General features: G+C 38.0%; 1 protein-coding gene across 1 annotated transcript in view; it reads right to left on the bottom strand.

The window, feature by feature from the left end:
* Window positions 1–7,132: 7,132 nt before the first annotated feature.
* The window catches only part of N4BP2 (NEDD4 binding protein 2), a 50,352-nt gene continuing 45,362 nt past the window's right edge, over window positions 7,133–12,122 (bottom strand). The window contains exons 15-17 of the mRNA XM_063457888.1: window positions 10,842–11,010; window positions 9,231–9,354; window positions 7,133–7,769 (exon numbers count right to left, since the gene is read on the bottom strand). Coding sequence (XP_063313958.1) covers window positions 7,724–7,769; window positions 9,231–9,354; window positions 10,842–11,010 — 339 coding nt within the window. The 3' untranslated portion in view covers window positions 7,133–7,723. The remainder of the gene's footprint in view (window positions 7,770–9,230; window positions 9,355–10,841; window positions 11,011–12,122) is intronic.

Genomic DNA, 12,122 nt, shown 5'->3' with positions numbered 1-12,122 from the left:
AGCATGTGTGGGACAGGCATAATGCTATCCTAACTATAAGATAATGCCAGGGTCTAATGAAAGTATTTAGAAAATTGGACAGACTATATTGGCCGAATGGTTCTTATCTGCCGTCACATTTTTACTAACATTACATCCACATCTTATCGGTAGTGATGTCACGAACATAACATTTTCAGTTCGCGAATGGCGAACGCGAACTTCCGCAAATGTTCGCGAACTGGCGAACAGGGCGAACCGCCATAGACTTCAATGGGCAGGCGATTTTTAAAACCCACAGGGACTCTTTCTGTGTGTGCTGCTGATTGGCTGGAATGTGTCAGCTGACTGTGAGGTACAGGGTCAAAGTTTACTCAATGATGACGAATAGGGGGCGGATCGAACCGCGCATGTGTTCGCCCGCCGTGGCGAACGAGAACACGCTATGTCCGCCAGGAACTATTCGCCAGCGAACCGTTCGGTACATCACTACTTATCGGAAAAACAAATATACAAAAAAAATACATATACTCAAAAACAATGGGTAGGCTTCTCTGACTTTTTCACTTCTTGCTATGTAGATAGAAGACAGAAAATATAGACAAGACGGCCACTTATAAAAAATAAATAAAAAAGAGTGCAGTATAATTAACAACCACATAAGATGGTTTTACTATTGCACTCACAAATAAAGAGCAAAGCAGAGCCATATTCAATATAGCAGTCCAAACTAAGGCCATACTAGTGGAACCAAAAGCAATGTGATAGTTCAGGATACCAGATGCTTTAAAAGGCTCACACATGTATTCCACTTACCTTGAAAAGGAAATTAAAGCAGCACTGTCATGTCATACTTACCTTTTCCCAATCACTTCTTCTTCCTTTCCTACTCTGTCTTTTTTGTCTTCTTCATTTTCATCTATTTCTAACTAAAAACATAAGACCAAGTAGGGACTACTGTATTTTTCTTAAGCCCGACTTTCTTAGACACTGGGCGGAACTACTACCGTCTATTAGTGTCAGTCCCTCCAGTCAGCACCAATGACGGCTGCAGGTAATTGGTTCTGCCTATGGAGGGTCCTGCTTTCTCACGGGATCCTCCATATACCTCAATGCTGTACTCTCACACATGCACAAGAGTACAGCACTAACGTCAGCTCCTGACAAGCTGAAGAGGACCCACCGGAAGAAGATGGCGATGGCTGCCAGGGACAGGTAATTTAAACACACCTTTCCTCTGCCCCCTTCCTGTCCCCTCCAGCAGTGATGTCACCATCGAGGGTCTTTGCAAAGTCGCCAGATGGTGATAGGGTCGCTTTAAAAGCATATCACAACATTACCAGAACAACATGGTCCAAATGCCAGTATCCACCGCAGTGGATTTCATATGGCAAATCCCTGTATATTAATGTAACTGCACTACTGTATATGGTCATATGTTGCCATTTGTTTTGGAAACTGCATTGCTACAAATGAAACCAAGGTTTCCTTACTAATAAACATGAGCAGGGTATTTGACTTTTTTTTTTTTTACAATTTTGCTCCACCTACTTCATACTATATTTTTGCCACACCTGCATTTTACAAAATCTGTATGCTAATACCTCATTCTCTCTACAAAATATTTAAAAGGGAAATGATACATCATAATCGCAAAAAAATTTGAGTGAGTAATGTAAATATGCAAGTTCTATGAATCTGCCCACAGCGCTTTACACACAAAACAAAAACACAAAACATTGCTACCTATACAGTTAGGTCCAGAGATATTTGGACACTGACAAATTTCATAAAAATAGTGGTAAATAAAACATAACTTACCATTTGATGTCTTCTTTTTTCTAAAACCTTATTTTTTCAGCCCCAAAAAAGGGCAAATAAAAATGTTATAAAAAAAAAAAAAAGAGTGCAAAAAACCCCCCCAAAAAACAGACAAAAAAAAAACATGCTAAAAAAAAGTAACCCATCTTCACCCAGTGAAGGCAATGCACAGACTGAGCTCTGTAGGGCGGGGAAAGGCTTATAAAGCCATCCCATGCCCTGCAATTTGACTTAGAGCACTCTGATTTGTTGATTCCAAGCCAACCAATCAGAGTGCTCTGACAGGTAAATTAAGAGACTGACAGGTAAGTGGCTTGAAATCCAACCAATAAGAGAGCTCTGTGTCATTCTACACAGCGTAAGAAAGTTCTTTGGAATTTCCCCATGCTGTGTAATTTGACTCATAACACTGTGATTGGTTGCTCTCAATAGGTCCCCCCATTTTCATTTAGGGCCCCCACCTGCCGCTCATGGGTAGGGGCCGGGGGGGGAGGACAATAGGTCCCCCCCATTTTCATTTAGGGCCCTCACCCGCATCTCATGGGTGGGGGCCAGGGGGATGATGCTAGGTCCCACCTTCAGTTTAATAGCCCCCACTCGTGCTGCAGGGGGGCTTAGGAAGTGGCGGGTAGCACTGCTCCTTGCCGCTTCTATTTTTGCATATTACAAGGAGGTAGCTCCCTCCTTGTAATAAACCAAACGAATGAACGAAGAGGTCTTTGTTAATTTGTTTGAAATTTCTATTCATTTATTCGTCTTTCTGACGAATGAAGGAATAGATGAAATTTCCGTTTGCATGCCCAAGTGTTTAACTGGGCATGTGCGGGAATTTAAAAGCGCTATCTAGTGTGGGCAGATGACGAGTCCCACAGGGACTTCATCTACCCAGAGAAAGATGGCGGCGCCCAGGACCTAGGTCTGGGCAGAAAATAAAGATTAAAATATGGGTAATATGGGGAGCTTAGGGGCATTTGGGAGTGACTAGGGGGACAATTAGATGTAGTGTAGTCGGGAGGGGGTTAAAAAACCCAAAACGGGATTCGGCCATGGCAGTGCCGCTTTAAGCCCATATTCAGTATTTAACAGTAACTTGAATTTATTCTGGCAAACAAATGAATTAAAAAAACTTGTGTCAGTGTCCAAATATTTCTGGCCTTAACTCTATGTACAATGAAAACCTTTATTATTACACTAGACCACAGTAAAAAAAAAAAAAAAAAAAAAAGGTCAATGTCAATGAGTGTCAAAGCATCTGAGAACCAAGAACCAACTTGTAACTGGTACAGTATGGTCTTGAAGGAGGAAAAATAAGGCTTCTAGAGGAGGTGAGATTCACAGCTGTTTCTTTTTTTTATTTATTCTTTTTTGTTCCAAAGCAGGACAACTTATACACAGCACACATAACAATATGAATATATTTTAAAGATAGGCATAGACGCAGCAGTGTTCTGCTTGCAACAGTATTTGAACGAATGCACATCCTAATTTTTACATATTACAGGATTTATAATCATACAATGCGTTTTTGCCTGCATTTTCATGGGTGTGGTTAATTTCTTCAAGTATCTCAAGACATCCCACATGGTGTTTTAGTATTAAGAAATAAAACATGTAACTATCGTGCTCTAACTCGTACTAAGAACAGTTAGGGGTACTACGTATAATCGCACTTGCTTCTCTAGCTGCACTGCATACCCTCGATAGTCCCGTTGTGCACGATCTGACAATTTGAAGGAAAATGAAAGATAGTTCAGAAGAGTAAAGCTAGAAAAAGAGAAAGCATGAGGAAGTAAAGAAAAAGCAGTTAGGGGTGAGAGTGGGAAGGATGGAAAAAAGAGGGGGGAGGGGGAGGGAAGCAGCCCGGTGAGAGCTACCGAACGATAAGTGTCACAAGGATTGCATTACCTTGCTGACTTTGTCTATCCTAGGCACCTCTTTGAATTCCCTCAAAGAAAAAATGGGTTTGGGTGAAGTGGTCTATGACTTATCTTGTCAGTGCCCTGAGTGATACGATTTTATGTTTTTTGTGTTTGGTCCAGTCTGTTGTTTTAGTTACTTGCTGTGCTATTGATCCAAGAATCCCAGATCTTTTCAAATTCCTTAGTAGTCCCCCTGACCTGAGCCGTCAATTTGTCCATTAAAAAAGTGTCCTTTATTTTATGTTTTAATATTGCTATCGTAGGAGCGTCACTCTGTAGCCAAACCTGCGCTAGGGATCGTCTTGCGGCGAGGTTTATTTTGTGAAGGAGGTTTTGTTCCGTCCTTGTCCAATCATCCACGGATCTTGACAGCAGGAACACCCACGGGTCTAGCTTCACCTCTCTGCCGAACACTTCTCGCAACAATGTTGCGATCCATTTCCAGTATGCCTGCGCCACTGGACATTCCCACCACATATGAATATACGTACCCTTATGTCCGCAACCCCTCCAGCATAAGTCTGTCGGGTTTTTACCCATGCGGCACAATGTCACTGGGATGGTATACCACCGAAACAAGGTCTTATATGATTGTTCCTGCAGGGACACGCATACTGAAGATGTTGCTGCTGCCTCCCATATTTCCTGCCATTCTACCCCCTCTAACACTTCATTCAAGTCTGCTTCCCACTGATCAATGTATTTAATATCTCCCCATTCCAGGGGAGATTCACAGCTGTTTCATGTATGTTCCTGTAAACCTACAGCTTGTGACACCTCCGCCAGTTACCACATAGGGGTTACTGCACCATTTGCTACAGTTCTCTAAATCTTGGACATAAAGCATTAAATATGATTTACACTCTGGTTAGATCATACTGAGAAACTAAAATCAGGTGTTCTTTCCTCGGACATTATTTCTTAATTTTTTCTAAATGGCTGTTTGTGACATCCCTTTTCCCCTAGTCTCTCCCCGCACAGCGTTTTTTTTTTTTTTTTTTACTGTGTCAATATTTAGAATTTTTCTTTTTTTTATGTCATCATAAAGAATCTAGATTGGAGTCCCTTTGTGATGTATATTGTTAAATGTGTTTATAAAAGCAATAAAGAATATAAATACAAAAAAATATATTATGTACATTGCATTTGTACATATCGCCTGGTTGATACAACATAATAAATACAAACGTCTTGTACAACTGGGTTATTCAATCTTAATTTTATTTACCATTTAAAAAATATCAAAAAACAGCTTTCAGTAAAACAATGGTTCAAAGAAATTGTACAAAAATAGGATATTATAAGCAATTCTCAGATTTTCCACAATTTAAAATGTTTTTAAATACACCACACAATATAAATCACTGGTCCTCCCACTTCATCCACATCAAATAGATTATGTACAAATTCTTTGGTGAAAGCCATTAAAAGCCCAATTTGGGGTTTCCCGTGGGCAGTAAATATTTCAATGTTTTTATATTAATTATTCAAAAAGAACATTTTGTGCCATCTGTCACCAATATTGAAAATACATCTATACAAAAAAAAAATAAAAAAATCCACTAAGCAATATTTTTTTCACAGTTTAAGAGAGCAAGTTGAGAAAGAACGATGTTAGTAACACTGTCTGAATGTTAACACAACCGTACTTTTTTGTAAACTCATCACTGAGGTCAAAGAGGAACTGTCATTTCTTTGTCTTCTGGTGAGAATTCAGGTTCACTTTTATCCATTTAGTGAGGTGTACAGAGCAGGCAAACAGAAACTAATGCTTCGATTGCATTTCCAGTTTATTAAAACAGCCATTTCTCAATAGCTGAATGCACAACAGATACTTATTCTCATAATTCCATGCATTCTAAAAGATGCTTGAAAAATAACAGAAGTTAGTGCACTGTCATGCCTGAACTGCCTTGCACTTAATACATTGTTTTATCATTTTTGTTGAAACAAAGCTCCACAAATATTTATCTTTATCGATTACTACATACCACTAGCACCCAAAGTGACAGTTACCCTTTAAACATGCCACTCGATTAACAAATAATAAAAACAGGTATTAATAAAAAAAAAAAAAAAACACAACATAAAAAGGCATTCTGATTAACAAATAATAAAACAAAGTAAAAAAAATACATATAAAAAAAAAACTAAAATCAAATGATAACAAAACTGAGCATTAATGAATTAATATTTCAAGTAACATATGTAGGTGAAGAAATTAATTAAGACGGGTTTAAATGGTTTTGCATGGCTACGATGCTATCAATGCTGAATGAGAAATGTGAGTTTAATACCTTAATATAGTGTAATAAAAAGTTCTGCTCTGGGGGAATTACAACATTTATTTTATCCAACACGCTAGTGAAACCACCAGGAGCTGTATAGATTAATTTATATATTTTTCTGATGTTTATAAAGTTTTTTTTTTTGCTGTGAGCTGTACAGTAGGCACTGTGTGTCCATCGATTGCTAAGTATTCAGATATACTCGGTACAACATTTACTGATTATATCTTTCTTGCAAGAGCGAGAAGATACAAGTTTAAACCTTCAAGTATATTAAAATGCTATATATAGAATTGCCTAGCTTAATTTAGAAATGGAATGTGACGTATAAAATGCCATCATGTCCTACTGGGATGATGTTCTGTACTCTCCAAAGTAGTGTCCACGTGTCTGACGAAGATTTGCTTTGCTATAAAATTAAAACTGAAATTCAGCACTAAAAAGCTGACCAGCTTGCCTTGTCATTAATTTATTTATAAATTTGTAGTGTGCTAAGTGAGTTTCAAAGCAACAAACAGTTGTAGAATGAGTTGCTGAAGTAATTTGAAAACTGTAGAATGGGTTTCCAATTTGGGTCACTGTCAAAAATAGGTTAAAACCCACAGGTTTAAAGAAATCTGATGTAGCTGTTTAACCGCTTAAGTACCAAACTTCTGGAATAAAAGGGAATCATGACATGTCACACACGTCATGTGTCCTTAGGGGGTTAATGAATGCGACTCATCGAAGCTTCAATAGACTCATGTTCTTAAAAGAAAAAAGAAACACATTGCATAGCACCTCATATTTGGTCTTGATACAATTCATTCAGCCCTGAAAACTGAGCTTTAGATAAAAATCCCTTGTGAATTAAGGGGTGCTCCTAAGCTCAAACAGTACATTAGCTTCTTCAAGAAATTGCAGGAGTTTCACAGAATCCTTTGCATAAAAGCTGGAAATAGAAATAGATTAAAATCCATACTGGTTAAGGTTTGTTCGAAATCCTCATTACAAGTATCAGCACCATATTTAAAAAAAAGAAAAAAAGAAAGAAAAAAAAAGGAAACTGTATTCTAGGCACTTGACAGCAATAAATAGAGACAGCAATTATGTAACAAATTATTATTTTACACACACATACACGCTATATTATACATATATACACACACACACATATTCAGGTCTGTAAATTATTACAGATATAAGGGCCAGAAGAAAAACGAATTAGTACATTTACTAACCCTACATGTTCTAACATCAAACGTCCAGCCATGTGTATGTATATATGCATATATGTGTGTTCACATGCATTCATCTATATGTATATAAATACAAATCTCTATATATACACACATATATCATACGTATATACATACATGCATGTTTAGTAGTTGGTTTTGTTCTTTTTAGTAAAAAACTAATAGGACACACAGCGGATAGTCCAAACAGGTGGCACTCAACCTGTTAACTAAAAAAGACTTATTTACATTTGTTCTCTCAGAAGTTTTAAAAACATAATGCAACTTTTTCCTTAAAGAAACACTAGGATATTTCAAGTACCACAACCACTTAATGAGATGCCTAGAGTGTCCCTTTAACTTAAAAAAAGCTGCATCAGACTGCTCCTTTAAATCTGTGTAAACAAACACATGACAGCACAAAGCAAAAAAACAATGTTCACATCATTCTATATGGATTTGCGAAGTAAAAAATGTGATCTTGATCCAGTGAAGGATTTTATTTCAGAGCAACACACAGCACTCCGGGTCTTGCCTCTGTAAATCTAGAAACAGAACAATTTTGTTAATGATTTAAATTATACATAAATGCATCAAAAATATATTTCTATTACAGAGATAAGTTTAAAGTATGTCTCACCGTGAACTGGTGTTATTTTAAAGTAACACTAACATTAATAATAAAGTTATGTCACCCGTCATCTCAGATCAGCTAGATGGTTGGACTTAGGCCAACCTACGACCAATCAAATCCTTCTTTTTGTTGAGGGTCCTACTTGATGCTGCACCAATAGGATTCTCCTCACAGAGAAGCATTGTAACAATTCACTATGGGGAGACTTAAGTGCTTTCCGTGCTGTATTGATGCCAAATGTGAAGATTTATGTTTTGTTTATTTTTTGCTCACAGTTTTGACTGGCAAATACACCATGCCGTGTAGCGGCATTACATCTCCCTGTCATGCTGCAAAAGACCACTAGATGGAGATCACAGACCACCGTTTTAGCTTTACTATATTTTACGTCTGGATATATGTCTGCTGATATCAGTAGAGTGTATAGCATAAGGTTCGGGGTAGTGTTATCGTTGAGTTATATGTAGGCTTATGACAGGAATAGTGTTAGTATAAGGTAAGTGTTAATGCTGCTTTAGGGTTAGGGATAGTGTAGAGTTAGGGTTAAGGTTAGAGTAGGTATGTGGTTAGAGTTAATGTAAGCAAGGGTTGGTATAAAGGCAGTGGAGGGGTTGGTATAGGGTTAACATTAACTACCAAAAATTAATTTAGACCCTAGACAAATTAGGCATTTAACAATCATGAATGACACGTGAATCTATGTTGAATTATTTTTCTCTTTAAGTTGCTTGTGATGTGTAAAAATTATTATAAGCAAAAAGGACATCCTATTTATGTTGTGTTATGTATACATAAAGGATTTTAAAAGAAAGCAAATTCAGATTAAAAAAAAAAAAAAAAAAAAAATGGGTTATAGTAAGCCATTAAGGGGTTAAAAGAACACTGTCATAGTTATGGTGCCAGGAGTGCCCTGGAGCCTTCCATAGATGATGGATGACAGCTGACCGCTTTCAGCTAAGCTAATGGAAGTTCCTACTGAGAAACCTCAGGCTCTCTGGGGACAGTAGTGGAGGCATGGAGCTGAGCCTGGTGGACATACCATTCAAATGTACATTGACTCCTTACAATAGGTGGGTTGGACACTTCTCCCACCATAACCACTACAGTGAGCTTAAACTGTACATGGCTTCTGTCTGAGTTGTGAGTGTGGCTTATTTATCCTTTTTGTATTCATTTTGTCGGCACGTCTACTTAACTAATGCTCATGTCTCGGCATGACAGAGTATACAGGTATCTAATTTTTTTTCTAGTTTGAACATAGGAGAAATTGAAATCTATTTTTGTAAAATAATTCTATTCGCCAAAAAAAAAATACACAAACAAACACATGAAAGCTTTTGTATGTAAATCAACAGCTAAAATGATAGCTCACCTGAACTTGTGATTAGTGAGATAGTCTGTGACAGCGAGTTTGATGCGGGGCACTCCGCCCTGGCTGTGATTTCCTCTTCCAGTAATTACAGAGAGATGTGCTTTACCTCCATTCTGTTTATATTCTATTAAGAGAAACATTCGTGATCAATATAACATTTCTTACAGGCAGAAGTCAGATAATATACAATAGAAATATATTTTCCAGCTAGACATTGTCATAGTAGGTTTCAGGCTCTGGAGCAATCTCCCTACTCTGAAAGCATACAGCTGTCTGATCTCCTAGTGGAACCTCAATGATGATAGCTACAGATATGAACTGTTCAGCCACTCTCACATTAAAGAGCTGCTTTCAGATAGCAGTGAAGATCACCAGGGTCAGTGGAGGAAATGAAGAATTTCCAATCGCCACTGGCTAGTGTGCAAGTGGAAATAGTATTTTTTTGGATAAACTCAGAAACAGATTTTGGTCTACCAGGGGACCATTTCTTCCTTACTGGAGCATTTTATTAAATGACAACTTTAAACTGGGACTAACACGTTCAACCACTAACCCACCCACTGTTGTTTCATTTTATCTTATAGACTATGATATCTATTTATATATATAGTGTCTAATCCTATATTGCACTCCCTGTTTCCTGTTATCTGTACTTACTTTACTATACAGTGCTAGCAGTAATGTTGTGATTTGTAAATAACCATTCCACCTGCAGAGATTGAATTAAACAAATAAAAACTGTACTAGAAAGAGCACTTACTGCTGATGCAATTGTCGGCAGGAGGGGGGGGGGGGAAAGTCCACAAAGGGACGCAGGTCATCAAACACCTTGGGCCTCAAGGCACATACTCCCAGATAAGCACACAGATACAAACTACCAGACACACACAGATTTTCAGGCATAACTGTACATAGATAGCGTCAAAGGAAAACGCCTGTGAATGTGCAACCAAATAAATACAATGTTGCTTCAATAACACCAAGTAAGCATACTAAAATAACAAAAAGGGCAGAGCGCAAACAAAAAATATTACCCAACTGGAGGGTATACAACCAAATCGACTTACACAGAGTTTAAAAATAAGCATATATCCTAACAACAAGTGACAAATCCACATTATATGACTTCCGCAAACGTGTAACCTGTTGGGGCATACTACACCATATTGACTTTATGCTTTTCATTTTACGTTGTGTATGTTAATTTAGCTACATGCCCTGCAGTTATGTATGCCAGACTATAATCATTAATGCTATAATGAGGCCCCAACCATCTTCAACACTTAACAAGAATTTTAGAAATAAAAAACCTTTGTACAGAGCAGTGACAGATACATGTGGCACCCGAGATGTTTGCAGAATGAGGAAATGAGGCTCATAAACATAGTCATCAAGTTAACCATCTATAGACATTAAGCTCATTCGAGCAGGGCCCTCATCAACCTATTGTTCCTGTAAGTTTTTGTAATTGTCTCATTTACTGTTAAATCTCCCCCTTTGATAATACTGTAAAGCGCTACGGAATATGCTGGCGCTATATAAATACCAGTAATAATAATAATCACTAACATGGACATTAAAAGGTAAGAGGTGCCTCAAGCAAGTTCTCACCTTCCAGCTTATCCTTGAGCACGTGGCGGAAGTGTTTCATAGCTTCATCAACATGTAGTCCATGCAAGTCTAATATGTTCTCTGGCAGAAGGAATTCATTAGCTCTCTGGAAAATCTGCACAGCTGCTCTACGATTTTCTTCTTTCACCTTTTCCCCATAGAGATGACCCTATAATAAAACATTCAAATTAATATAAAACGTTTAATCTATTTCTGCAGATGACTTAAAAGATCACTATAACATGTATTCCTGACCCCATAGTGCTAAACCCACCATTTAGGTGGCTTGCCCCCCCTTATCCCCCTCAGAATGGGTTAAAACTCACCTTACTTTCGGCTCTGCACGGGCTGGCCCTGCCCCCTTGGTGACATCATCAAAATTTCCCATGGGAAAAGCATTGGATTGGCTAAAATCGGCACAGGGGCGGGGCCAAATGCTGTTTTGGCCAATCAGCACCTCCTGATTGAGATGCATTGAATTAATGCATCCCTATAAGGAAAATTCAGCGTCTCCAGCTGAATGGCAGGGCTGCTTACTGTGCAGCCCTGAGCCAGGAAGCTCCTCCAGTGGCCATCTAAGGAGTGGCCACTTGGAAGTGTCCCTAGGGGCAATGTAAACACTGCCTTTTCAGTGTTTACATGATATTGCCTGAAGGTAATGATTAAACTCACCAGAACAACTACATTAAGCTGTAGTTGTTCTGGTGCCTATAGTGTCCCTTTAACATACAGAATCTAAAAAAACATGTAATGACATTTGAGTGATGCATGAATTTAACTTTACAAGTTACTTTAGATTATTTTCAATAAGAGTTCACACCCTGGTCTATATTGACCATGCTCCACTGCAAAATGTTAGAGTAAGGGGCTCACTAACCATTGGTTACAGCAGACAACCTAGAATGATTCCAACTATGGGATGTGTTAAGGAAAATAAAATAAGCAAACCGTCTCTAAGTATGACAAGACTGCCTACAGATAACCGCACAATTCCAGCAAAATACAAAGAACTGGCCAAAGCCAAGAATGTTTGCAAAAAGCATACACAGCACAGATCCAATACAACCTGGAAAGTTATTAAAATTCTATAGAACTCCAGAAATTACTCCTATCCTACAACTCGAAAAGTAGAAACACTTCAAACACCGCAAGACCTCTTAGATGCAGCTAATCATTCCATAACCCTTTTGTTGGATGAGTAACTTCACGAATGCTAATCTAAAATATGAATGCACTGAACATGTCAAACAAGTCATAGCACTTTTTCCTTTTTTTTTTTCT

This window comes from Pelobates fuscus, chromosome 6 (assembly GCF_036172605.1).
Source record: "Pelobates fuscus isolate aPelFus1 chromosome 6, aPelFus1.pri, whole genome shotgun sequence".
NCBI classification, from domain to species: Eukaryota; Metazoa; Chordata; class Amphibia; order Anura; family Pelobatidae; genus Pelobates; species Pelobates fuscus.
The sequence above is the reverse complement of the archived record's forward strand: the minus strand, read 5'-3'. Positions and strand labels throughout refer to the sequence as shown.